This window comes from Denticeps clupeoides, chromosome 8 (genome assembly GCF_900700375.1).
Source record: "Denticeps clupeoides chromosome 8, fDenClu1.1, whole genome shotgun sequence".
NCBI lineage: Eukaryota > Metazoa > Chordata > Actinopteri > Clupeiformes > Denticipitidae > Denticeps > Denticeps clupeoides.
Genome location: NC_041714.1, coordinates 8,732,905 through 8,760,235, shown reverse-complemented (window position 1 = coordinate 8,760,235; position 27,331 = coordinate 8,732,905). Strand labels below are relative to the sequence as shown.

At 48.8% G+C, this 27,331-nt stretch overlaps 2 protein-coding genes across 7 annotated transcripts in view; both read left to right on the top strand.

The window, feature by feature from the left end:
* The window catches only part of ankfn1b (ankyrin repeat and fibronectin type III domain containing 1b), a 51,011-nt gene extending 44,148 nt beyond the window's left edge, over window positions 1–6,863 (top strand). For all 6 annotated transcript variants that reach the window (XM_028990022.1, XM_028990021.1, XM_028990020.1 and 3 more), the window contains 9 exons: window positions 573–692; window positions 841–1,056; window positions 1,779–1,945; window positions 2,112–2,262; window positions 2,343–2,511; window positions 2,627–2,793; window positions 2,931–3,135; window positions 4,150–4,682; window positions 5,407–6,863. In XM_028990022.1, the coding sequence (XP_028845855.1) occupies window positions 573–692; window positions 841–1,056; window positions 1,779–1,945; window positions 2,112–2,262; window positions 2,343–2,511; window positions 2,627–2,793; window positions 2,931–3,135; window positions 4,150–4,682; window positions 5,407–5,757 (2,079 nt within the window). In that variant the 3' untranslated portion in view covers window positions 5,758–6,863. The remainder of the gene's footprint in view (window positions 1–572; window positions 693–840; window positions 1,057–1,778; window positions 1,946–2,111; window positions 2,263–2,342; window positions 2,512–2,626; window positions 2,794–2,930; window positions 3,136–4,149; window positions 4,683–5,406) is intronic.
* An 11,110-nt stretch (window positions 6,864–17,973) lies between these two features.
* On the top strand, window positions 17,974–19,925 carry nog2 (noggin 2). Its single transcript, XM_028989666.1, has one exon. The coding sequence runs from the start codon at window positions 18,639–18,641 to the stop codon at window positions 19,266–19,268; it is 630 nt and encodes a 209-aa protein (XP_028845499.1). The 5' UTR covers window positions 17,974–18,638; the 3' UTR covers window positions 19,269–19,925.
* Window positions 19,926–27,331: the final 7,406 nt, after the last annotated feature.

The window sequence follows — 27,331 nt, the reverse complement described above, 5'->3', positions numbered from 1 at the left end:
CTACCTCCCCAGATGGCACCTTTGCAGGGCTCTCGGGGGTCCCAAACAAAGGGACTTGGAGGGCCCTACACGGATCCAGGGCTTGCTACTTGAGGAATATTAATGTGAATATTTCTGTTGGTTTAACACCACCTGAGTGGACTTCTTAGGCAGAAAAAAAATGAATAAACATATTGGTATTCGAGAAATAATACATGTCCATATTTCATAGTTAAAAAGATTAATAGAATTTTTTCATTTTTAAACAAAAACCTTTTTTTCAGTGCATCAGAATGTACAGTATATTCTGTGACACTGTTGACAAGTTTCCTTATCTGTTGGCATGTGTCACACAGCTTGCCGTAGTTTGTAGATGGTCCCTTTTTCCAATACAAATATATAATATGCATTTTACTGCAGGGTAATAGTAGTAGTGTAAGTACATAATGGGCTGTTCTCGGGGGGCCTTTCAGCTCGGGAGCCTTGGCAATTGCCCAAGTACGACAGGCCTGCACATTAGGGAAAGACTGGGAGTTTGTCTGTGCGTCTGTGAATGTGATAATATTTACAACTGTGGCCCCTGTGGTTTCAAGATGTCATATCTGTGGGAGGAAGTTTCCTGGCTGCAGCAGTGTGTCAGCTCTGCCCAGTCGTCCTGCTCCTGCACCCTACAGACACGCCTAAAAATGCTGCAGGCTGTAGAACATCTGCAGGTACTCTTCACCGTAACACACCCGATATGATTAAATAAATAAATATTACGTTATATGCATATATTTAATATGCTCTATTAAACATTCTATGATTCTATTGTCCCGCCTCCACCGCCTCGGCAAATCTTGTGTGGTATTTATGTTTCAGAGCCTTCTGGGAACTCAAGACATGGGTCAGGTGTATTTTGAGCCAATCAGAGACAAGCATGGGAATGCTCTGCTGGTGTTGCTAAGAGACATGGGCTTGTGTGGAGGGGTTGAGAGCTTGCGCTGGACACCCCTCGGCAAGCTGCAGTTTCTGCGTAAAAGTCTGTCTTCTCCAGAGGAACCGACGGCTCTTGACATACTCCTCATCACACTGCATGTGAGTCAAACACACACACACTCACATTTCACTCAAACCGCACATAGTATAAACACCATGATGAGAGTGTTTAGACACTTTATATCACTGAGAGGGGGATTAAAACTATTTGAAACTTATTTTAGCCTTTTCACAGAACAGACTGATGAATTCTGACATATGATCCGTCATCTCCCTACTGAAACACACACAAAATAAACACAAGAAAGCTTGTGCAGGAAAAAAAATTACATCCAGTGGCTCCAATTAATTGAGATAAATAAACATTAGATAGGGGTATGGAAGTCTAGACACACACACACAGATTGGTGGGATGTCCTGACCTGGTGTCATTTGTGGTCTAATTGTCTATCTTTGAGGGAAAATTGTTTAGTTTGTGGTTGAGCTCTAAATGCTTCTGTGTGAGTAATGGAACACAGCCTGGTTAGGGTTTCTGTGTGTGTGTGTGTGTGTGTGTGTGTGTGTGTGTGTGTGCGCACGCGTGCATATATGTCTGTGTCCATTTGTGTGTGTTTGGTCAGGTCCAGGTTGCTCTGGTTTTGGTTGGAATCTGATCTGTAGTATATAGATGTTGTTTTATCTAAAGTTGCTGTCGGCTCATTATTCTGCTCTGGGAAATATTCTGTGGTTTCATCTTCACAACCCCAACTCTGAAAATCTGCACCGTCAGTCACAAACAGAAATGTATGCTTGTGTGCAACTCTGTGTATGTGTGTGACCAGGAGAAGCTGGCATACCATCAGTGCAGCAGAACGCTCCTGTCTCCTGGTCTGTATCTAGGCTACCTTAAGTTCTTCAGCACAGTGGAGCAGATCAGAGTGCTGGTGCCACAGAAACTGCCAAATGTGCTCTGCCACGCCAAAATACGTGACAATGGCCACGTATCCAGGTCAGCAAGCTTGTTTTTTTCTACCTTGATCAGAAACGAATACATCTATAAAACACATTTATTACATTAGGTCCTCACTAAGCTCTGTGTGTGTGTGTGTGTGTGTGTGTGTGTGTGTGTGTGTGTGCGCGTGTGTGTGTGTGTGTGTGTGTGTGTGTGTGTGTAGAGAAGAGTGGCAGTCGTTGCAGGCTGTGCGATCGTTAGAAGAAGTCCAGAAGATGAGTACTGATGAGCAGAGTGCTGCACACAACTTCATGCAGGAGCTGCACTGGGCTGCACAAGGGCTGCTTAGCCAGACCAATGTCCCCAAACAGCAGGTGCATACACACACACACACACACACACTGTAACAACACACAAAACAAACTGAAGCAAACACTGTCTGTCTATCTGCCAGGCTCAGGAGTTTCGTATCTCCACCCAAGAGGTCTGTGAGTTCGGGGAGGGGGTCTCCTTCCTGTTGCTGTTGCCCCCGTGTGAGGATGTCTGCTCGGCTCCTGGACAGAACCAGCCATACTCCCCCCGAGCCGGCCTCATCACGCTACCTCTGCAGATATTCGAGCTTGGTGTGTACCCATGCACAGACACACACCACATAGACATAGTTCTGCATTTCTTTACACACACACACACACACACACATACCAGATTATCCTCACTTGTCTATCCTGTCTTGTGCAGTTCACTTTAAAGCGTACAACTCAGCCTACATTACTCAGTTCTGCCGCGTCTCAGGCTTGTTGGGTCTGGAGTCCCTGATGTCCCAGCAAGCTTTGCGTGAAGCGTTCTCTGAGTCAGAGCTGTTTGCTGCCAAAAACAAACAGCAGCAGGTTCAGGAATACATACAGGTACAGAAATCTTTTTATATGTCTGATTACTCCGGATTCCCACAGCTAATGCCGCTATGACCAGACAGCGTGAATCCCGGCACATTTCTGCTCTGTGATGTGTTTGTGTGTGTGTGTGTGTTCGTGTGTGTTTACAGCAAATGGAGGAGTTGTGGCGGGATTCCCGCTGGATCATGGACGCTCTGCAGAACGCTCGTTACAAGCAGCCGGTGGGCGGGATCTCTCTGTCGTGCATCATCGATTTCTCGCAGGAGGCATCGGAAGTGCAACGTTCCACCTCCTCTGCACCGGAGTATCTCCCCTCCCCACCGCCATCCCCCGATGCCCACCGAAAGCACTTGGGTGAGTTTCCCGTGAGGCACCACGTACTAGGAGTGGAGCCATATCTGAATCTATTATGAATTTCCAACAACGTTTTCTGAATTTTTCTATATGCGGTACACACACACACTCATTTAAACAACCTTGGCGGCGATTTTAGAGTAAACCAAAACCTGTGGACACAGGTTGTTTCGTTTCTTTTCTTCCTGAGCAGTTTGCAGAAAAAAAACATCCACAAACTTAAATCTGATCAGTATTTCTTTATGCCGCATACTTTCCTTAACCAGTTCTAATCCTGAGCCGCCGAGGTGCCACTGAGCAAGGTACCGTCCCCGCCTGTCACGGCTGCCCACTGCTCACCCAGGGTGACACATTTTGTTGTGTGCACCGTGTGTTGTGCTGCTGTCAAAACCATGGTGGCATGACGAGATGACGAGGAAGAAGGACACATTCGCACGACGTCACGTTACATGGGTTTAATCGGTGATAAACAGGACAGGGAAGACATCCGGTAACTGGTGAACATGTAACATAACAAAGACCCGCCCGCAAACAGAAACGAACAGGGCAGCTTTATACAATAAAGGTGACTAATGTGAAACTCCGGTCCGCCACCCCTTCCGGACCGGATCATGACAGCTGCAGTGTTCCACAATGACAATAACTTCACTTTTAGTTCATGAGAAATGGCTTCTTTAAAACACATTTGCAACTATTTTTCCCAAAATCTGAAGTTCATTCAGGATAATTACTAGAACGGCTTACTGAAGAAATAAAATATTCTGTCTATGCAGACAATCACAAATGCACATTCTGAGTCAGAATTTGACATATGCGGAACTGAATCAAGGAGGCTTTTATATTGTGGGTTGTATGAGTGCTGTGACAGATCTCCGGGGTGATTATTATTACAGTGATATAGCACTGGTCTGCTTGTGTCTGAGGTGAAATGAATGGTGATGAAACATCTCAATTCTTGTTACATCTGAGAACAGAACTGAAAGCGAACTCTTCCATTTCTCCTGGCCCTCTCAGATGTTGCTGGCTTGTCAGATGAGGAGGGCTCCTCAGAAGTGTTCCTCACCACGGACAGCGATTACGATTCCAGTCGAGCTCAGAGCCCACGGGAGCTGGACCTGCTGCCCTCGTCTCCAGGGGTGTGTGGCGGAGGTTGGGTGGCGCCAGGCTCACGGCCAGATGTGGTGCAGACGGGAGCAGTTCGGGCGCGAAGTGTCTGCAACGAAGCGTTCGACAGCGACTTCATCCTGCCCAGCCGCCAGATTGAGCTGCTAAGGATCACGGAGAAGCGGCAGGCACTCTGCGTTAGAACCAGCAGCCTCGAGCACCCGGTGCCTGTTACCATCCATACATCATCACCTGGCCCCTCCCCTCAACACCTCTGCCCTGCCCACAAGCCCCGCCCCCGTCCCCTTCGTGCGCAGTCGGCGGACAGTGGTGTACAGCGACTTTCTGCTCGTTCTTCAAGCCCTTCCAACTCAAGCTGGCAAACCACATTACGCATTTACCCACAATACCCCACTGGCCTGCCCAAAGAAACCAGCGTCAAGGTGGCTGTTTTTATCATTTTTCCATTTGAAAGGTCCAACTATGATTAAAAAACAATTGAACATAATGTTGCTTTGAAACATGTAACTGACAGTTTTTCTGAAGCAGAACATTATTTATTCACAAAGTCTGTAACTTTTAGTTATTTGACTAGAATTTTTTGTATTGATTAAGATTTATTTGCTTGTTATCTCAGCATAAGTTGATATTTTGTGATCTCAAGATAATAACAAACTTTTCTAGCATTTGATGTCATGATTTGATGCAAGATCTTTGTTTCTGACAATTGCAGAATGCACAGATGGATGCTAATATGAAAATCGTCTATCACTGACAGATGTACCGCTAGCTGCTAAAAAAATAACATTGCATCTAGCAACAGAATAAATCCATTCAAAAAGTTATATTAAATAACAGTTATATTAAATAAAATTAAAACTTCTAAACCTAGTAAAGAAAACCTCTCAAGAAAATGAAGTTGTGAGACTGAACAAAAAAAGATCAAATTGCATGTCCTGAAACTCATGAATAACCTTTCATATCCATTAAATTGCACTTAATGCGTTTCTACGTTAGATCAGTCAGTAACATTTATTTTAAACATTTATGTTATTTTGGCATGTAATGCACCTGCCATATATCAACGAAATATATGGAGAGAAACCCGCACGGAGGACCATGCGAAGTCTCACTGCTGGTTCTGATGTGTGTCTCCGTTCCATGCAGCTGCGAGTGACCTGTGACACCTCTGCGCGGGAGATGGTCCAGCTGGTCGTCCAGGAGATGAATGCTGTCTCCCAGCAGCTGCTGGGTGCCGGCGAGTGTTGTGGCTATGGGCCCGAGGGCTGTGAGTGCAGGCCAGGCGCGTGTGCGTGCAGCCCCGTGGCGCGCGTGTATGGCCCGGAGCACCTGGAGCACTTCGGCCTGGTGCTGGTGCTGGAGGAGCAGGTGAAGTGGCTGCGAGACGACTTTCGCCCGCTGCTGCTGCAGAACCCCTGGAGCCGCGGGCGGCTGTGTGTGCGCATCAAAGAGTACTCGCCGCTTGCCATGCAGCACAGCAGAGCCACCACCGTCTAACACATGCTCGCAGTCACACATCTTTTGTCGGTGTTTAACACCATCCACAGACTCTGCCGTCTGTGACTGATGTCACTCAGTCTGTTCGGTTGTCTGTGTGTGAGATTCTCTCTCGCTCTCACACACACGCACACCAACACACACACACACACTGACAATCCTTGACTCATCATTGCTATTCATTCTTCTTCTCCATGCATATATGTATGTTTCACCAAACTAATGCACTGCACACAGCATCCCAGTATTCCTGCATCCCGTTATCCTTCCCTCATTTTCCATCAGGAGCCTTCCGAAGCTGCAAACGTTGAAGAGAAATGAAGGTATAGTGATTGAAGCTGATTTCGGAGTGAAGCAATATTGCTGCACTGTCTGTCTGGCCATAGATAACCTGTGTTCAGGATTACACACACACACAAACAATGGAGGCTGTACACTTCTGTCCTTCTCTCCAGCTCCTTCTTTCATTTAGTAGTTTTACACCCCTGAGTGTGTGTAGTGTGCTGCACTGGGTTAGTTTATTTGAAGCGTTTCTTAGTATAGGAGCTGAAACAAAGTGAAAAATTGAACAGGAAATGCTGAAAATGCTCACAAACATACGCGCGCAAACAACACATGGAAGGACCCAACCTTCTGGTTACATTAAGCACAACCTTCTGACATTCAGAGTGAGAGAAGTACGTTGCTCTTGTTATTTTAGAGGAGATGGTGTGTGGGTGTGTGTGGTTGGGACCATGGCAATGAACTCTGTTTAAATGAAGTAAAATGGGTAATGTTGTGACTGATTGTGGTTATGGTTGTGTGCAGTAAAATATCTAATAAATAGCCTAAATGTCAGATTTCTGACCCACAGCGATGAACAGGGGCAAATTACAAAAAAAGTAGCGATGGCTGAATACTGCATACATTGTCATAAATGTATTCTGTGATTACAATACATAATGTATTCAGAATGCTAAATCTAAAAATACTTCTTTGCATGTGTGTAACAGCTGTGCTGTGTCTTTATTTGTTTATTGTTATTTTGTAATACTTCTGGGTGGTAAATTTGTCAATTACTTTTTGCATACTGGTATCAATAAGAATTAAAAAAAATTCAACATGAACATTATTTATGACTGATTTGTTGTTTGAGTGCACGAAACAGAACCACGCCCTTTGTTTGGTCACGTCACCTTCACACACATGGGTTTTATGACTAATTCAATGAAGTAGTAGAGTCAGTAGAGGTGAAAATACACAACAGCCACCCATTTTATGCCATAATATGAGGCAGCATCAACGTGAAAATGATTTATTCTGACTGTCATCCATGTATATTCTAAAAGAACTCTCTATTTTTAACAATTGTCTGCATTGTAAATTGTAAAGTTGACTGCATGCATCCCGACCCCATTGACGAAACAGGAAGTGCATGGCCATGTTAGGGAATCGGTAGGCGAATGAGCAGTAGCTCCACGGTATCCACAGCGACCAAATCCCCGACTGAAAATGTACCCTCTGCAAACCACCCCATGTTCTCGATAAGCTCCTCCCACTCTTTCTCCTCTCCTTTCTTCATCTTCTGCTGCCTGCGCCAGTGGCCTGCTTCTGGTTTCTCCTGTTGGTTGTTTTTTTGCTGAGCAGAGCTGGAGTATCACACACACACTGGCACCAAGAGGAAATCAAACACTGCATGTCTGCCTGTCAACGGATACTTTCCTCCTAAGCACACACACATATACACACTCCCTCACCGCTACATTACACATGCAACAACTTACACACACATACAGGCACACTTGTAGAGTAACATTCAAGTTGTCGCACGAAGCCCTGAAGTGTGTAAACCTGGTGACTTTCTCACACATACACACTCGCACACACACACACACACACAAAACAAATAAAACTACACACCAACGTGTAACTAGACCACACACATACACAAACAAACCCGAGTGTGCGCCGCCATGCAGAAGGACCACACACACACACACACACACACACATACACACACACACACACACAGTCTGCACTCTGTGTGCTTCTGTACTGTTTAACGACAGTAACCTAAGAATTGTCCCGGCATTTTCACACCTCCTAATTATATGCCCCAAGACTCCGGGAAGACCTGTGCTAAATTTAGCGGCTGGCATATCTGGAAATACTTTAAGGAAACATTCCCAAATCATTCCCAAAAGGCCATGCAGGAGTGATTGACACTGAAAGGAAACTCAAACTGACTTTTTCATCTTTCCACCTTCTCCCTCCGCCCCCTGTTCCCCCCTTCATTTTGTCTGTCCGCCTGTCCGCGCCTCCTCCACAAGCCGCGCGTCTCATCGGATTTCGTAGTGACGCAGCAAATCTCCTATCCTGGTATAATTTAATATTTTATCAAACGTCACAGACACTGGGGGAGGGGCAAGGATGAAAGCTGATCCAGAATTTTTCCTTCTGTACGTGTGTGCGCCACTACACATGACACTGAAAACTGGATTGGGAGGTCACTGCAGGCTTCAACAGTAATCTGCAACCGCATCATCATCATCATCATCAGATAGATAGATAGATAGATAGATAGATAGATAGATAGATAGATAGATAGATAGATAGATAGATAGATAGATAGATAGATAGAAATCACCTGTTTTATGCTGGTGGTGGGCATTGTGTGTGTGTGTGTGTGTGTGTGTGTGTGTGTGTGTGTGTGTGTGTGTGTGCCTGCTGGAGCTTACTCCATCAGTAGAGTCCCTCCCGCTGCCCCCCCTCCCTCGTAAACCTTTAAAGCACCTATAAAGGGGGGTGGGGGGCTTGGCCTGTTTGAAGTTTTTATGAAGCACTGCTTTATTGTTCCCCAGGGAGCAGAGGCTCACTGCACTGGCGCCTCACTGCCTCAGCGCTGTGCCAGCACCGTCAGGGGGAAAGAGGGGGAGCGCAAGATCGCATTGACGGAGGGAGGAGGGGGGAGAAGACCGGGGACAGAGCAAAGAATGTGTTATTTACAATAACACATACCGGGTCATAAAACACACACCGGGCCATACCTTACACAAGGTCATAACACACGGCAGGTTATAACACACCACAGGTCATAATACACAACAAGCCATAACAAACACACCAGGCCACAACATACACAAGGTCATAACACACACCAGGTCATAAAAGAAGCTGGCTCATAACACTCACCAGGGTATAACACTCACAAAGGAGGATATTTTGGAGGTGTTACGTAAGACGTAGCACAGTAGGAGTGTTTGCAGTTGACCAGTTCACCAGTCGGAATTCTAGAGTTAATGTGCTGATAATCTGTCTGCATGTTTGGTTTTGGTAGCGTCAAGAGAAACAGAGGAGGGAGGGGGGAGATGGAGTGAGTTTAAACTGTCCAGCCAGAATCATGGTAACTAAAGGGCTGGAGATCCAAGATCTAGAAAGCTAGAAAGCAGTCAGTTCAACATGTGACTGGCCTGAAGGCCATAACACACACTTATTTGATCATGGCACACACCAGGCAATAACACACAACATGCAATGTGAATACACAAGTGGCCATAACACACTGGACCTGCTGCTGGAGAACCACCTGCCGCCTTATCTTAATTGCCACCTCGGGTGCTCCTTAACAGCCTAATAATGAAGATGGAGGAAGTGCAGGTTTGACATTCTGGCAGGTGACGCTCCAGGAACAGGACTGAGAAACACACATCAGGTCGTAAAAAAACTACAGGCCAGGGAAATAACACAATAGGTCATAACTCACTCCATGTCATAACTCACACTGAAACACACACACACGTAATACACACTCGCGCTCATAAAGCACACAGCTCATAACACACACCAAGCTATTACGCAGCCCAGGCAATAACACACACTAGGAAATAACTCACACCAGGTCATAACCCAAACCAGGTTATACCACACACTATGTAATTATACACACCAAGCCATAATGCACACAAGGGCCACACATCAGGCAATTACATGCTACAAGTCATAACACACCCCAGGTTATAAGACTCACTACTTTTTAACACACACCAGGCAATAACACACAGACTGTGAGACCACACACTAATGTTTAATACACCAATATTATCACCCAGTCATAACACTCAACAGGTTATCATACACTCGAGGCATCACCCACGGCCATTACACACAGGCCAGGTCACAATACACACCAAGCATTAACACACAGTAAGCCATAACCTATACCAGGTCATGACCAGAATCCACTCCAGATCAAGACATTCACCTAGAAACTCTGAGGTAACACACCTCACGTTCAATGTGTTTTCTTTATTTTCATGACCATTTACATTGGTAGATTCTCACTGAAGGCATCAAAACTATGAATGAACATGTGTGGAGTTATGTACTTAACAAAAAGTGGAGACCTGGCCTCCACAGTCACCGGACCTGAACCCAACCGAGATGGTTTGGGGTGAGCTGGACCGCAGAGTGAAGGCAAAGGGGCCAACAAGTGCTAAACACCTTCTCCATGCAAGATGAAAAGAATGCCACAATAAATTTACTCTTGTGCATATGTACATATCCATTTGTGTATTATTATAATCCTTCAAAATTAGTGCCCTCTGTGTATGCTTCCCATGTACCACACTGCACACACACTCTGAGGGATCTTCAGATGCAGCCAAAGATTTCTGCCACTTCGCCAGTATATGAGTGAAAGTTTTTCTGTTTTTTGTCTGAAATGGCCCATGTTTGGGATGGGTGTTATCTGCAAAGAATCTTTTAAAGCCCTTTGAGATGTACTGTTAGGCCATATGGGGGCTTGTTGTATCCGAGTCCTCAGGACACAAGGACACACAACTATTTTTTTTCCCTGTATGTGTGTGTGTGTGTGTGTGATGTCAGAGAATGAATGAAGACAGACCCTCAACATGTGTCTAATCCATCGGCACCAGCGTTCTTTCTTTCTCTCCTTCCCTCCCTCCCGCTCGCAAACAGATCATCAGTCCTCATCAAAGAGGGAAGGAGAAGCAGAAGCAGAAAACTTGGCGTAAGGAGCCCTGGGACGAGTGCTGAATGCCCTGCGTGTGTGTGTGTGTATGAAAGCACACACCCACATATGTGTGTTAGTGAGAGAAAGGAATGATGTCATCTCCCTGCTCTCTTTTAAGTCTGCTGGTTGGTCGTCGGTAGCAGGCCGGGGTCAGTCCCCCCCCACCCCACCCCACACACGCCCCCCACAGCTCCTGTCAGATTAGGCACGCTCCAGTCTGACCATCAAAGACCCGACACACACACAGGGCGCAGCCCCCCTCGCAGCGGCCTGTTGAAATATGATTGGGTGATGAATAGATTGATTGTGAAATGCAGCGAGGGAACGGTGGATGGAGAGGATTGAAGGAGGGGAGAGGTTGCTGGCTGCGGCTCTATTGTGTTTCTTCGCTCATATCTATAGAAACACAGACAGGCAGGAAAACATGCTTTCATCTCTCCCTCTCTCTCACACACACACACACACACACACACACATGCGCCACCACATCAGGCTGAAATTAATCTCTCGGCACAAAACATGGAAAACAAGTCTTCATCTTGTGTGTGTGTGTGTGTGTGTGTGTGTGTGTGTTCTGATAGATACAGCCAATCACAATCACAAACACATATTGCACACACGCACAGCATAAGCACATATAACACAGCATTACAAAGCTTCACAGACTCCTCACACATTCCTGGCTGTAAATGCGCACAAACACACACACACACACACATACACACGTAGAGAATCATCCTGGTGTTAGGAAGGGCTTCTGAAGTACAATGTCAAAACAGTACTGAAGCTAGACAATCGGCAGCAGCCAAACACAGTCTGGAGCCAGGGGGACGGGGGGGGATCACACACAGACACACACACGGCCAGCTGTCCTGTCAGCACCTGTGTGCGAGGAGCCCCGTGTGTGTGCGGGTGTGCGTCAGGCAGACAGACAGACGCAGAAACAGAGGAAGGTCAGCGCATGCCACAGACACAGCGACGATACTTAAACCGGGCGCGCACACACACACACACACACACACTCACGTCATTTCACACACACACTCAGCACATCTACACGACTGAAACTGTGCGCAATACACAAGTTGCACCAACGCGCCCAGGTTAGTCCGACTGGGAGTGGATTCTGCTGCTGCGTGTCCATTCAGTGGGGCACTGTGCACATGACCCACAATTCCCTCTCCTGGCTCGGGTACCACAATGCAGCGGCGCTGTCTGCTTTTGGATCGTACCACAACTCAAAATGGACCGCGTGCCTCCCGTCTGATAAATAACGTGGGGGACGCAGCACGAACAGAGCCGTGAGCTGCATGGAGACCGTTTGTTCTCTGTGCGACCGGTCACCAATCGTCCTACGATGGCCAATGACACGCTGCAGAGGAACCGCAAATGCAGGGCAGTCGGTGTTTATGTCCCATCAGCTCTGATGCTGGAGAGATTAAATGAAGACGTGTGTGTGCGTTCTTGAGGACAGACGTGCCATATTTACCCATGGCTCCAGGTTGCCGTGTCCCTCGATTGGCGGACCACCGCGAGTCAACAGCTGGGACATTGTCGGGTCTCATCCACAAACATGGAGACACACAGGCAAACTCACACGCCCCGCTGTGTGTGTGTGACTTCACCAACTTGAGACATTCCCCACCGACATCCCGCAATGCAGGGCATCCCCTGTGACACACACACGCTCAGTTTCCCCCGTCCATGCACAAGGCACGATTTCATAAGTGCCGGAGTCAAACACAGGACACACACACCTAGACAGCATCACCTGTCACTAATGACCGACTGTCCCACCCACACACTTCTTCTCGCGTTCTCACAGTTTGAGTGTCCCCTTCTCCCTCCTCTCACTCTGGGTGAGGCTGGTGGCGTTCATGTCGAGGGGTGATGGTTGGGATTCTCTCCATCGCTCATTGTAATTTGGGGGGACATGAATGAGGGTAATCAAGCAGGAATGTGGTGAGGTCACCACACACACACACACACACACACACACACACTCACAGCAACACACAGTGTGCTCATTAAACCAGTCCAGGGATCATTAAAGAGGAAAAGGGGAGGGGTTTCGAATGAAGGGTAAAGCACATACATACATACACACACACACACACATATTCTTCTTCACTTCTTCCCCACTTCAGGCCCGAGTTCCGTTCTCTGTGGTAAAATATGTTCTGCATGTACACACTCTCTGAGTGAGGCATGAGCTCCTGAATGTGACATCATTTCAAATGGATCACAATTAGGCAGGGGGGTGACACACAAACACACCCTGAAGGGCACACAGCTCAGTCTCAGACAAAGGCCTGGTGGCTGGAGCTGTCACTCCGGGCCCAGTGCCTGAAAGCCCCTTGGGGACCCCCCGCCCCCCATCCCCACGGCCAATTCTTACCCACCAGGCTCCACACTGAAAAATCACATCCACCAAATTCCTCCTTCTTCCCCGATGGGATCCTTTTATTTCGCTGACATTCATTTGTTTGTGAGGAACCCAGAAACTGGTGAAGAGACAGTTCCAGTTTTTCTCAGTACTGGTAATGGGACCATGAAGAAAACACAGATGCACACAGGATATGACGTCACAAAAAATGATTAATCATGTCATCTTTTTGCGATAGAACAATGTGGTTACTTAGAGCGAAGGTCTCACCTGGGTTCTTCTGAAGCCCAGGCATCCGGATTTTTTTTTTTATTTTTCTGATGGACAACTGAAGAACTGACTATTTAGACGTTGATAAAACACATCGTGCTGAGATTAAGACCAACTAAATGTTAAATGTTAATTTTTTTTAATCCTCTGTGGAAGAAAAAAACAGGAAGAGGAAATATCCCAGTTCCTCTTGGTCCATTGCCGGCTCTTGATTGACTGGGAGCTAAGAGACGGTTTAAATAAACTCCGCTACCAAGACATGGCAGATAAGGATCATCTGTCTTCAGGCCATTAGTCACTACAAAGCATCTGAGCACAAGATCCCTGTGACCAGTGCCAAGTGTTAGCTGGTGGAGAGTAAAACTGTGGATCAGTGGAACAGGTTCTTCAGAGTGATGGATCAAAGTCTGATTGGTGAATCCAATCCTGATGTCAACACCAATCACCGCGGCTCAACTTTTAACAGCTGAAACTAAGGGACAAAGACGATGTAAAATTCACACTAGGAAGAGAGAGAGCTCCTTGGACGTCTTCCATGCTGCTGGAAGAGGTGTTGATGGGAACCAACAAAGGTCCCTCAACTCTGTTAAAACTACATCTGCCATGATGTATATGCATTTGTGCGGCAGACAGGGTTTCCAGTGGAAAAAATTTGTGTGACCCCAGCTTCACTTCCTATATGATGAATAGGTAACATTTTTTTTTGGTCGGTCTACTGCGAGGTCTAGGTGGGGAACTCCTGCCTGGCCGTCTCTGTTAAGATGAATATGGCGGGATTATGGAGAGATCTGCAGTAAGCCTGGCCGGAGAGTGAGCGATGTGTGGATGTGTGGTACGACATGAGCAATAAGATCCGCGCAATTTATAATTCTCTTTCGGTTGTCATCGGTGGGGGGGGCAGAGGGGACGCGCACTTTGAAGCTGTTTACTGGCTATTTAGCAAAAACCTTCATAAAGAATAAAGAGAAAAATCTTCAAACGTTAGCAGCTAACGGGGCCCAGATTTCACTCTGCATGTCTGCCATCTGCTTCAAGTTAGATCGTGCGAGTGTGTGAGCGAGAGTCTTTCTGCGATGCGAAGTGGAGGACAGGAGCAGGGGCGTGAAAACATTTCTGGGGTTACGGAGGAGCGTGTGTGGTGTCATTTCTGGGACCACTGACACAGGAGGGAACGTTTCTAGGAAAAAAAAAAAAAAAAAAAACCAACAAATAAATAAGCACTTCCTGCCGGCCGCGTCAGATGGTTTCTCTCCGTCCGTTCCGTTCCATTCTTTTCCAGAAAAGCGTGTTTTTTTGGCCGGTCGGAAGGTATTTGTGGGGAGCTTTCCACTCTCTCGCTCCCTCCGTCCCTCCGAGCTCCGGCACTCCTCCCTGCTCGTTTAGGGAGCGCAGACAGCAAGTCTGGCGCTCGCTCTCATTCACCCCTCTCTTTCCTCCCTCTATCGCTGCCCCGTTTGGCCTGTGTTGACCCCGGGCCGCGCAGCTCATTGAGTTCTAAGGGAGCGTGAAGAATGGGCGCTCAGTGGAAGGACTAACTCTTCTTGTTCTACACGGCCAATTTTCACCGTTCCCCCGCTGTCCTGGCCGGCTTCATTAAAGCTGGCCGTCTTTATGGCATTATTTAATTAGCCATTCCCCGGCCTGCCACCTCCCCCGGCGCCCCCCTCCCCGCTCTCCTCGGTACCCCCACCTTCCTGCCCTGTCCCCATCCTTTTGTTTCTTTTCGTTTACCCGCAGTAATGGCCGGGGAAGCGGGGATTGCCTCCTCACACTGGGCCGCCGGGGCTGAAAAAAAACACCCACGCTCACACCGAGGTCACAATAGAGCGAGCTCACCCTGCGGTGGGCTTAGTCCAGCCCCGTCCCCCAGGAGTCCTTTTATAGGGGGAGGGACGGAGGGACACGCTGACATCAGTACCGCAGCACAGCATTGATAGAGAGCAAGAGGAGGGGGGGGGGGGGGGGGGATGCTCAGTAATTAGCTGACAGGAAGTTGTGTGGATTTTTTATTTCTCTTCCCTAAAAAATAATTCGCAAAAGTCGTTCCGAAGCCGCAGGATGGAAGTGAACGTGATAGAATTCTGTGAGCGATTTGTGTTTTTGTACCTTTACGACGTTCTTCTCATTAACGAGACGTAAGTGGATAATGGCGCTTAGCGAAAATCACACAGGTCTGCCAGCGGTTCGAATTACCCACTGGCTCTCGGAGGAACATTCTGCCGTTACCACTGCAGGCCGCAGTCGACACCATGAGTAGCATTTCATGCTGGCGCAATAACAACAATGCAGGAACTTTAACAGACTAATTCGAGCGAGAGAAAAAAAAAAAAAACCAAATCACAAAGCAGAGAGACGCTGGTAACACAATCCTGCACTGCCGAAATTCAAATACCGCACCATCACGGCACGAACAGACACAGCATTGTGTTTATTGTGCTTTATTTTCAGAAGCTTACTCTACAGAACGTGAAATGTTACCAATAGCACAAAAGTGGACCGTTTCTGGAGATAAATGGTGGCTTTCGGGGATGTGATGTTCTCCTCAGCTCCCCCATAATTTGAACCATGAAGCAGAGGTTCCAGTCTGTCCACATCTACCACACTTTCACAGGGCTCCTACGGCTTTGGGCGCGATCGGTTTAACACAAAACCAAGAATGGAGAAAAAAGCGCTTCCGTGCCAAAGCCCACATCCACTTCCTTGGGCCTTGGGATGTGCCCAGTTGTTTTAGCCTTCATCTGTGAATACGAGCGACGGGAGTGGACAGATCTCCTGGAGGACGTCCCTTCCTCCCGCCGACTTGTGTGTGTCTCACTTTGCGTGTGGGATTCCGCTGCTTTCCGTACCACTTTCGAGCGGCTTCCTGCATTATATGCACCGTTCCTTCAATGGTCTAAAGCCATGATGCCAGGTCCTCCAATGCAATGTTCATCCTGTGGTCATGTAAGTAAATTGAAAGTGTCTCTTAGCTGTGGCCTTCACTAAATTACAAAAAAAGGCTGCAACATTACGATATAGTCCTTTTCTATGAATTTATTTCTTGTTGTCATTTTTGCAGACGTTTGTTTCGTGGCTTGACCAGTCGGGGCCCCCTAGCGGCCGGCGAGGGGAGGGCGCCGCGGCAGGCGCGCTGCCGAGACCGCGGCCGGGCCGGGCCGGGCCGGGCCGGGCCGCCAGATCAGAACCACGAGCGGCGTGGATCGGACTCGGCCGCGCCGCCTTTAATTACCCCCGTGGCTCGCTGTGGGAAAGGTTACGGGCGAGCATCCCGCCTCATTTAGGCGCTTAATTGCGCTCTTATTTGGTGACCCCAGGGTTCACCGCGCGGATTCCGGTCTGCAGGAGCCCGGGCGGCGGCCGAACAAAAGGCCGGGTGTGCGCGCGCGCCGGCGGAGACGCTCCCCGATTCTGCCCCCCATCTATCTCTCGGGGCCCCGGTGGAAATGAGGGAGCGTTTAAGGGGCTCCAATTAAGAAATGGCGTTCAGATTGAACCTATTAAGCCGCCTGAGAGGTGCGGCGACGTTTCTGATTAATGTCGAGGAATGTGAGAGATGTGGGAAGACTGGGGGGGGGGGGGGGCGCATTCTCTTCATACACTTTCATCAGGATGTTTAACCCCGGCGGGGCAGTGGAAGCGGAGACCTGCCTGGTGGCGATCATGATGTGTAATGCGGGAAGAGTACAGCTCATTTCACACATGACGTGCCGCTGTTCCGTTCCTCCCACAACACTAACGCTAAAATGTTAATGTGCTTTTAATTCATGAAAGCGCTGCGCTAAGTCACTTTGTTGGTCTTCTCAGCCCAACACGGCCAGGCAACGCGTCTGGGTGTCGAGCTGCCGGGCCTCGGCGCTCCCTTTACCCCTTCCAGGCCTGTGGGCCAGAGGCGAGAGAAGAAGCGGCGTCGGCGTCCGTCTCCGAGTAACAGTAGGAGCACGCAGGAAACTATTAAAGCAGATTGAACTCGCCCCCCCCCGTCAGACGTCCATCGATTCCACTCCCACTCCCGTGTATCTGCAGCTGCATGGAAACCGTCACCCCTTGGTGAGCGGCGGGCAGCCATGACAGGCGCCCGGGGAGCAGCGTGTGGGGACGGCGCTTCGCTCAGTGGCACCTCGTTCTTCTGATTACGGTTAACGCTTCCTTAACCGCTAGGCCACCACTGCCACCCAAAGACTCGTGGCCCGTACGGGGGTCGAACCCGCAACCTCGCCGTTATCGGCACCACGCTCTGCTATTTATATATCACAAACGCATCGATGTAATCCCCTCAACGTTGCAGTAACGTAACGATGTGACCATCGCCGCCACCGCCTTCGTTTCCTACGATGGGACGTGTTTGGCTGACCTTGGGGTTACGGAGGTTAAGTTTAGGAGCGAGGTTCAGTTTGGGATTGGGAGAGTTGGATAGGTGTGTGTGTGTGAGAGGGGTGGGGGTGACTGTGTGTGTGTGAGAGAGAGAGAGAGAGAGAGAGAGAGAGAGAGAGGGGAGGGGGTGAGCTGTCAGCCTGGTGGGCAGGACCCTCTGACACTTGCTGCTCAGATATTTAACTTGGGGAGCGCGCTGCGCCCGCGGCAGACGCTTCTCCGCCTTCATCCCCCGAGCCTCCGCCGCCTCGTCACGCACAGCGGGGGGAGCCTTCACCGCCTCCGGCCCACGGACATGGCGCTCCTGTAAACGGCTGGCGGGCCGCCGGACAGCTCCTTCCGACGCCGGCGGAACACTGCGCGGGACTATTTTAACGCGTGGCTCGCGCCCCGGCGGCGGGTCGGTGTGGAGCCGGAGAGCCGCGGACGTCAAAAATAAACGTCTGGACAGAGAGAGAGAGAGAGAGAGAGAGAGAGAGACGGAGACGGACTGGCCGCGTTCCTGGAGCCGCTGATATTTCACACGGCGTCGCGGACCCGCAGAACCCACGAGTCCAGACGGTCCGCCCGCCGTAACTATGGCGACCGGCAGGAGCCCGAAGTAATTCTTCTTCCCGGGAGGAGCGGGATTGAAACCCCGAACCGTCGAGTTCGGTCCCGAAAAGGGAGTCGGTGCGCGCGCCCGCCAGCGTGTCGCCCACACGGCCGCGCGCTCTATTAAAAGGACCGTCTTCGACTATTTATGCCGCCGGGCGCCGCCGTTCGGAGATCACAGTAGCGCTCAAATTCACACACAGACACAGACACACACACACACACACACACACACACAGAGAGAGAGACATGGGCTTCTCGTTCCAGACGCTCCTCGCCGTGCTGCTCTCCGCTCACCTGGGCTCCTCCCAGCACTACCTGCGCCTCAAGCCCTCGCCGAGCGACAACCTGCCCGTGCCGGACCTGAAGGAGGACCCCAACCCGGAGTACGACCCGCGCGAGCAGGACCTGGCGGAGCGCGCGCTGCGCAAGAAGCTGGGCAGCGGCTTCGACCCGCACTTCATGTCCGTCGCCGCGCCTGCGCACTCGAACGTGTCGCGCCCGGAGACGCGCGCGCCCGGCCCCATGCCGGGCGAGATCCGGAAGCTGGACCTGTCGGAGACCCCGTACGGGAAGCGCGTCCGGGTGGGCAAGAAGGCCCGCCGGAAGTTCCTGCAGTGGCTGTGGACGTACACGCGCTGCCCCGTGGTGTACGCGTGGAAGGACCTGGGCGCGCGCTTCTGGCCGCGCTACATCAAGGAGGGCACGTGCTTCAGCGAGCGCTCGTGCTCGTTCCCCGAGGGCATGTCCTGCAAGCCCGCCAAGTCCGTCAGCAAGACCTTCCTGCGCTGGTACTGCCAGGGCTTCCTGCGCCAGAAGTACTGCACGTGGATCCCGGTGCAGTACCCCATCATCTCCGAGTGCAAGTGCTCGTGCTGAGGCCGTGGGCTCCGGGGCCGTTCCTATTGCACTGTTCAGACTGTCACTGACGTGGGCACCATAGCGAGATCTATTTTTATATATATATAAATATACAAATATATATATATATAGCGTTTAACTGAGATACCAACATTGTACATATTTAAAGAGAAGCGAAAGCAGCTATTTTTGTGTATTGAACAGGACCATGTTTGAACTGAGCCCTGGCGGGGAGGCGGCACTTCTCACAGAAGACCTGGACTTTACTTCTTCTTCTTCTTCTTCTTCTTTTATTCAAGTCTGAGGTGAAAAGCGTACACTTCTCCAAGTTCAAACTGCAACAGCGACGCTGACTGCTGTTTCACTGCAATGCTGCCTAGATTTTTCTATCTATACTATTATTAATATTAATTGTGATAATAAATAATAATAATAATGGCGTTGGGGGGAAAAAAAAAAGAGTTGAGGATAAAACATATAAAAGGCGTGGACTCAGCTTTGGATACCCGTAGTGTTGTAGAGTCTTATTTATTATTTTAACGGTTGTGATTATAGTGGCTCTAAAAGGGATGATGACACAGCAGAATATACCGGATCAATATGAAGATGATGTCTACTTGAATATTTCTAAAGTAAAAGTGAAAAAAAGAGAAAACGGTTGAGATCGAAATGGTGTAAGTGACTTTTAGGTATTAAAATGGCATGTTTGAATGGGCTGTGCTGTATATGTTTGTACATTAAAAGTGTTTTAATCTGACGGGCTATAATGTCCATTAATGGGCCTCGTCTCGGCGCCCGTGGCGGAGAGGGGCGTGTTGGGGGCTCGCGGGGGCTCCGACCTCAATGCACAGAGGCGCGCGTGTGAGTGTGTGTTTGTCTGTGTGTGTGCGTTAGTGAGAGTGTGAGTGTGGGGGAGGGGGGTGTGAGAGTGTGTAAATGTGTGTATGTGTGTGTGAGAGTGGGTGGGTGAGTGTGTGTATGTATATGTGTGGGTGGGTGTGTATGTGAGTGTGTGAGAATGGGTGGGTGTGAGAGTGTGTGTGTGTTAGTGGGTTGTGTGGTGGGTTGTGTGTGTGTGTGTGTGAGGTGGGTTGTGTGTGTGTGTGTGTGTGTGTGTGTGTGTGAGGTGGGTTGTGTGTGTGTGTGTGTGTGTGTGTGAGGTGGGTGGTGTGTGTGTGTGTGTGTGTGTGTGAGGTGGGTTGTGTGTGTGGGTTGTGTGTGGTGTGTGAGGTTGTGGTTGTGTGTGTGGTGTGTGTGTGTGTGAGGTGGGTTGTGTGTGTGTGTGTGGGTGTGTGTGTGAGGTGGGTTGTGGTGTGTGTGTGTGAGGTGGGTTGTGTGTGTGTGTGTGGGTTGTGTGGTGTGTGTGTGTGTGTGAGGTGGGTTGGGGGTTGATTTACTGGCTTGTGTAACGCGCTGCGCATACCGAGAGCGCCTCGCGACAGAGCCGTTATTCACTGGTGCCGCAACGGAGCGGGGAGCGCGCGCGAGCGGGCGCGCGTGCGTCTCGGCATCCGCGCGAGCGTGTTAACATCACGGTAAAATATGATTCGGCCGTTTCAAAACACTGTCAAGTGTGAAACAGAGCAGCGCGGGAGCCACGAGTCGGGACCGTCTGGCGCTGGGTGGACCAAAAAAAAAAAAAAAACCCGCGAGTCCTGTGCGCGCGCCCGCGCGTGACAGCGGCGACCGCGCCAAAGACAGATCCTGGTGGCTGGAGACACAAAGACCGATCTCCACAATGGTGGACGGCCCGTGACGTTACCGGACTATCAATTAGCGCGCAGAGCGAGAGGCTAATAAACACGCGCGCGGCGGAACCGTGACCGCGTCTGCGCAGTTAAATAAACGCGCCAGCCGCTGTTATTAAAATGGAAGACTGGAGCTCAGAAAACATCTCCGTGTGTGTGTGTGTGTGTGTGTGTGTGTGTGCGTCCCTGCGGCCAGCGTTGGATTTGTCACTCGCCGTGCGGTTGTTGTGACAGATACAGGAGTGCTTGTGTGTGTGTGTGTGTGTGTGTGTGTGTGTGTGTGTGCGTGTGTGTTCCCCGCTGTCAGTTCCTTTCTTGATGATGTCTCGGGGTTTTGGAGGCTGCGCCTGTGACGCCACGGCGCCACCGAGCCGGGGCCGCTCCATAGCGCGCGCCTGTGTGTCCTGTGTGTGTGTGCGCGCGCGCGCGCTCGTGTGTGTGTGTGTGCGCGCGCGCGCGCGTGTGTGTGTGTGTGTAAGACAGTAACCCTTTCAGCTTTCTGGCTCGACTCCGGCCTCGATCCTGGCGCGAGCCTCGTGTGCCACACATCCTCACATTTTTCGCAGAAAGATCTCGATTCCGCGTGTTCTGTCGTGTACGTCATCGTCGCCCTTTTTACTCCTGCGTCTGACGGTGAAAAACGAGAGAGAACTTGTGAACCGGGGGGTGAGTACAGATCCGGCGTAAAGTCGGTGTAAAGCAGTGAAACCATTACCCATTCATATTTTACATTTACAGCATTTACCAGACGCCCTTATCCAGAGCGACTTACAATCAGTAGTTACAGGGACAGTCCCCCCCCCTGGAGACACTCAGGGTTAAGTGTCTTGCTCAGGGACACAATGGTAGTAAGCGGGGTTTGAACCTGGGTCTTCTGGTCCATAGGCCAGTGTGTTACCCACTAGGCTACTACCACCCCTTCAGAACCCTTCAGTTTTATATGATTCTGCAAGTCGGGTTCCCCTTTCCACCAAAGTCCATTACAACTTGGACGTGAAAGCAGGACAACAGTCTACTTCACCATCAAACTTACTCCGTTCAGTTGGCGAATTCTTGGTCATCATTCACCGCCGTTCTCGCAAGGAAACACACCCGCAGCTATTTTGCCGTATAAAATAACGGCTCAAACTAAAGGACAGGGACAGATACACGAAGGCGTAGCCGACGAGCAAACCTTTGAAGTGTTAAGGAGAGGGGTCAGTGCGACACGAGGTGACCACGCCCGGGTTCACTTTCTCCAGCGGTACCTACAGCGGGCACGTGTTCCACCTACACGCCTCGGCCAGACGCCTGACGGGTGGACCGTCCCCACCCACTGCTCCCCGGGCGCCTGTCACGGCCGCCCACTACTCGCCAAGGGTGATGGGTTAGTGGTGGCCTAGCGGTTAAGGAAGCGGCCCAGTAATCAGAAGGTTGCCGGTTCGAATCCCGATCCGCCAAGGTGCCACTGAGGTGCCACTGAGCAAAAAGCACCGTCCCCACACACTGCTCTCCGGGCGCCGGTCATGGCTGCCCACTGCTCACTCAGGGTGATGGGTTAAATGCAGAGGACAAATTTCACTGTGTGCACTGTGTGCTGTGCTGCTGTGTATCACATGTGACAATCACTTCACTTTAAGTTTTAAAGCAGAGGACATCGTGGTGTCACCGCGTGCCGTGCTTCGCACTGACAGTCGCTTTCACGTTTCAATTTCTTGGGTGCTTTTTAAGCGAAAGCTCATTAAAAACCTCAAATAAGCAACAGAGGTGCCTGGCGAGGCCCGGAGATGACTGGTGGCGACTGGACCCGCCCCAGCCGGGGTAGATGTGGCGCAGGTAGGGGGCTCTGACCACGCTGCAGCCTGAGGAGTGGACATACATTTAACCCAGTTTATAGGGGACAGGGGGTTCTGGTGGGTTCAGGGGGTTCCGGCAGCCTGCATCTCCATGTCGAGGGGGTGCGGGCGTGGCAGCGTTCGGGTTAATAAAATCCGACGGAGAGAAACGGAACGGTGGAGACTGCAGAATTCCGGGAGATCCTCTGGTCTCAGTGGTGGGATTTCTGCAATTACCGCAAAACAGCAGACGTTCTGTCAGACGTGTGTGTGTGTGTGTGCGCGCACCCACACACTCTCACATTTATGCCCACTAAGAATAGCCCTTCTCCCAGCCTGAGAATAACACACACAACAGGCAGTTTCTATGGCAACATCATCTTTTCCATATCAAGGGTGTTTTACTGAAAAAATATACCTCCGTTACAGCATCTGCTCAACCAGACACACACAAACACTATACCACACACATACACGCTCACACACAGTCTTTATTGCTTGCGTGTGTTTTTCTTGTGAAGGAACTCTGAGTGTGTGTGTGTGTGTGTGTTCATGTTGCAGTTTTATGAAACACTGGATTCTTGCATTAATTAATGCTTAAACACACACACTTTTATATAAAGGAGATAAGGATCTGTGAATGAACACTGTCATGAATGGACAGTGTGGTTGTGTGTGTGTGTGTGTGTGTGTGTGTGTGTGTGTGTGTGTGTTTGTGCACACTCCTGTGGTCCAGACCACAGTATTATCACATATTAAATAGGTTCAGAGCATCCTGAGATATATCAGGGCTCCGTTTTAAATTGCAGGGAAAATGCTCAGTCACTTGACCAGAATATACACAGTGACCACCACACTCCTCACTCACAGAGAGTCTCACACACACACACACACATACTAGCATACACACACACATACACACACACACAGAGACTAGCATACACACACATACACACGCATACACACACACTCACACAGACAAGCATACACACACACACATGCATACATACACACACGCATACACACATACTAGCATACTCACACACACACATACACACACAGACTAGCATACACACACACATACACACACATACACACACATTCTCACACAGACAAGCATACACACACATGCATACATACACACGCATACACTCACATAGACAAGCATACACACACACGCATACACACAGACTAGCATACACACACACATGCATGCACACACACACACCACACGCATTCAAGCGCACACACACGGACACATTTTTCCATGCCTCAGTCAACACTGCCCTCTTGTGATTGGTAAGAGTCTTCAGCTCTTCACTTTGATGAGTTCAAGGTTGTATTTGTGAAAAATATCACAAATGTAATCAAATGTAAACATTTTTAAATGCTTGGATTCTCTAATAGAATCTCAAACCTTTTGACACCAAAACCACTTCCTGGATAATCAAATATCACATTTCCCTCAGTCAGTCTGTCTGTCTGTCTGTCTGTCTCTCTCAGGACCCCAGAACTCCCAGTGAGTTCAAACGGGTTCAGCTGAAGTATTTCCAGATGTCACTTTGCTCTCAATGACTCAATATTCAGTGAGCGTCTGCAATGATTCCCGGCCCCACCGTGCCCTGCTTCTGTGTGTGTGTGTGTGTGTGTGCCTTCTCTTCATTTTAAATCTCTGGTTACACAGATCAACATCCGGAAGCTGGAGAGAGAGGGCACGTGTCTCTCGTTTCTCATGGTCATACATCCCTCTGAAACTTTTTTTTTGTTGCCTTTACACCTTTAGCTGCACAAGTTCTCAGCTGAAACATATCCAAATAAGCATGTCTTATAGCCTGTACTGTCGATATGATATCACATTCACCGAGGGGCAAACACTGGCCGATCAGCCCATTCTGCTGTCCTGGGATGCATCAAGATTTTTTATGGATTGTAATATTCTGAAGGTGATAACTGAAAATGAAACTGAAATTACTGATAATTTCATTTTATTATTATTGTTCTTGTTATCATGTAAACAGTTGCTCTGTCTGTAAGATCTTGAAGATGACTTTCTGGAAGAAAAAAGTATTGTTATTAATAAAAATATGGATCCTATCATGTATTTTTGTGTGTTTTCTTTGTCAATTTCTGTATTGTATTGTCTCACATATTCAAAATTATTTATTATATTTTAGCGCAATATTAGTGAAAAATATATTCAAACGAAAAAAAACCGCCTGTTCTTTAATTATAATATTCTGGGATTGATGTTTTTGATTTGTTTGTTTGGTAACCATAGCGACAGTGAGTCAAATGGGGAACCCAAACAGGTGGTCCCCATATGGGGCTAATCAAAAGATGAAAAATCAAGGTAAATTACTCATATCGAGAGTCTAATTTCACATTCTGTAACATTTTCATATAATATTTTAGGCTAACTCTATAACTGACATTAGCAGGCAAACATATCCTGAGATTTTAAAATTAACGCCACAAAATGTCACCACAGGCCACAGCAGCTCACCGTAACAATAGAGAAATAAACCGCACCTTCCAGTTTCATAAATCTTGTGTTAGTTTCAGACTGAGAAATAAACGATTACAAAATCCCATCAAAAAAATGAGAAGGGCGCATATGGCCGAGAGGGCATTTTTTTCCTCTTTATTTTTAACATCTGTCAAAACTTCGGTAAAACTTGCCTTAAAAAAAACTGCCCCATTCCATTGCCCCACCCTGTCTGCCCCCTGTTCCACCTTACTCTGTTGGCTGGCACACGCCAAAACAGACATGTGCAAATGAGTCAGATTCTGCAGTAAATCATCTCCTGTTTGAGTCGCCACTGTTGACCCAGTTTCAGACCCAAGTCTGCTGATGGCTCCGGCCAACAAGAATAAACGTCTCCGCACAAATTTCACACAAGAACACTATAGGCCTGCACACTCTCCTTAAGCGTTTAGTCCAGTTAGCCAGGACGCTGGGGACAGGGTGGGGACTCACCTTGGGTGGGGACTCACCCACGCGCTGTCACGGCCGAGGAGGGAATGGAGACGATAGACGATTAAAAATTAACAATTTATGGGGAATGGTCATAAAAAAAGACACCGCACCTTGCGCCGAAAACAGTCCCCTTCTGGTGGGTGCGGCTTGTCACGGCTTGTCACCTGCCGGTCTGCCTTCACCAGTCGTACGCCTTGCACACGGAGCACTTTCCGGCGGTCCCGGACACCCACGCCCTCCTGTACGGTGCATCAAAAAAAAGCAAACAGATGACATCACACAGGAACCAGGGTTGGGGTTAACCCTCGGGCTGCCCTTCAGGTACAGCTGGGGGGGGGAAACTGGTATGGTTTTTAACAGACAACAGGAGCAGGGTGCACAATTGCACGAGGAATAAGCCATTTTTGACATGCAATAAGCAAACTGGTGCTACCTAAAATTTGTGGAGATGGGGTGGATGCAAGACGGAGGGACCGAGGCAGGCGACACAGTAATTGGTGAGGTCAAGATAAGTAACAGGCGAACAAAGTGGGTTCAAAAGTTCACTGGACAGAGAACCAAGCCCAAAGAACGGCAGGCCCTCATACACTACTGTTCAAACGAAGAATAATCTAGAAAGGGTTTGAATCGAAAAAATAGAAAACATAGTCAACCCCCCATCTGCTGGTGCACTTGGAACTGTACCAGTGTGAATTTGACCAGCTTTGTTGCTTCTTTAATCAGTATAGCGGTTTTCGGCTGTATGAAGATACTTTTTTAAGGGTTTTCCATCAACGAATGAAGCTTTTTAAGTGACAGACTTGGTTAATTTGGTTCTTTCACTGGAACTCAGGACTAATTGTTCTTCTCTGCATGTATGCAGATATTCCATCATTAACAGACATTTCCAGTGATGAGCGCCATGCCACGGCATGAGAAAAGGAGGAGGCGTAATCGTTCCACATTTTGAAAGATAAACGTAAGATAAACAAAAAGAAACCACAGAACGGTTACGCCTCGAAAATACAACAAGCAGCGTACAGGGTGTACGGGGTGTGTTGTCCAACCAACACGTAGACACATAATGCAGTTGCAGGTTGATAACTGCAGACCCAAACTGAACGGACAGGTACAGGACCGGCAGTGTAACGTAGACTAACTTAGATGACAATCTTTAAATTAACACAGCTCATTACAGCTCAAGGGCATATATAAAAGATCATTTACATTTGCATCATTAATGAATTCCTTTGTACTTACATGTGTAAAAGTGTGAAATGCCATGGTTTGGTTAGGCATGCATGCTACAGATTAATAATGCATTTTTTTTTTTTTTTTTTTTTACTCACAAATTTTGTTCACAAAAAGTTGTTAAAAAAATCTGCTTCTAGTACAGCTGGACAAGCCACCAGAGGAGATCCTACCATCTCTGCAGGACCACAGGCACTAGGCTCTTCTCACCCCAGTAGTGTTCCGTTTGACCTGCTGAAAGTGACCTCAGACAAGTGTTGTGGAGCACTCTGAACAAAGCTGAGGGACTTGGGAGGAGCTTCCATCCCCTGG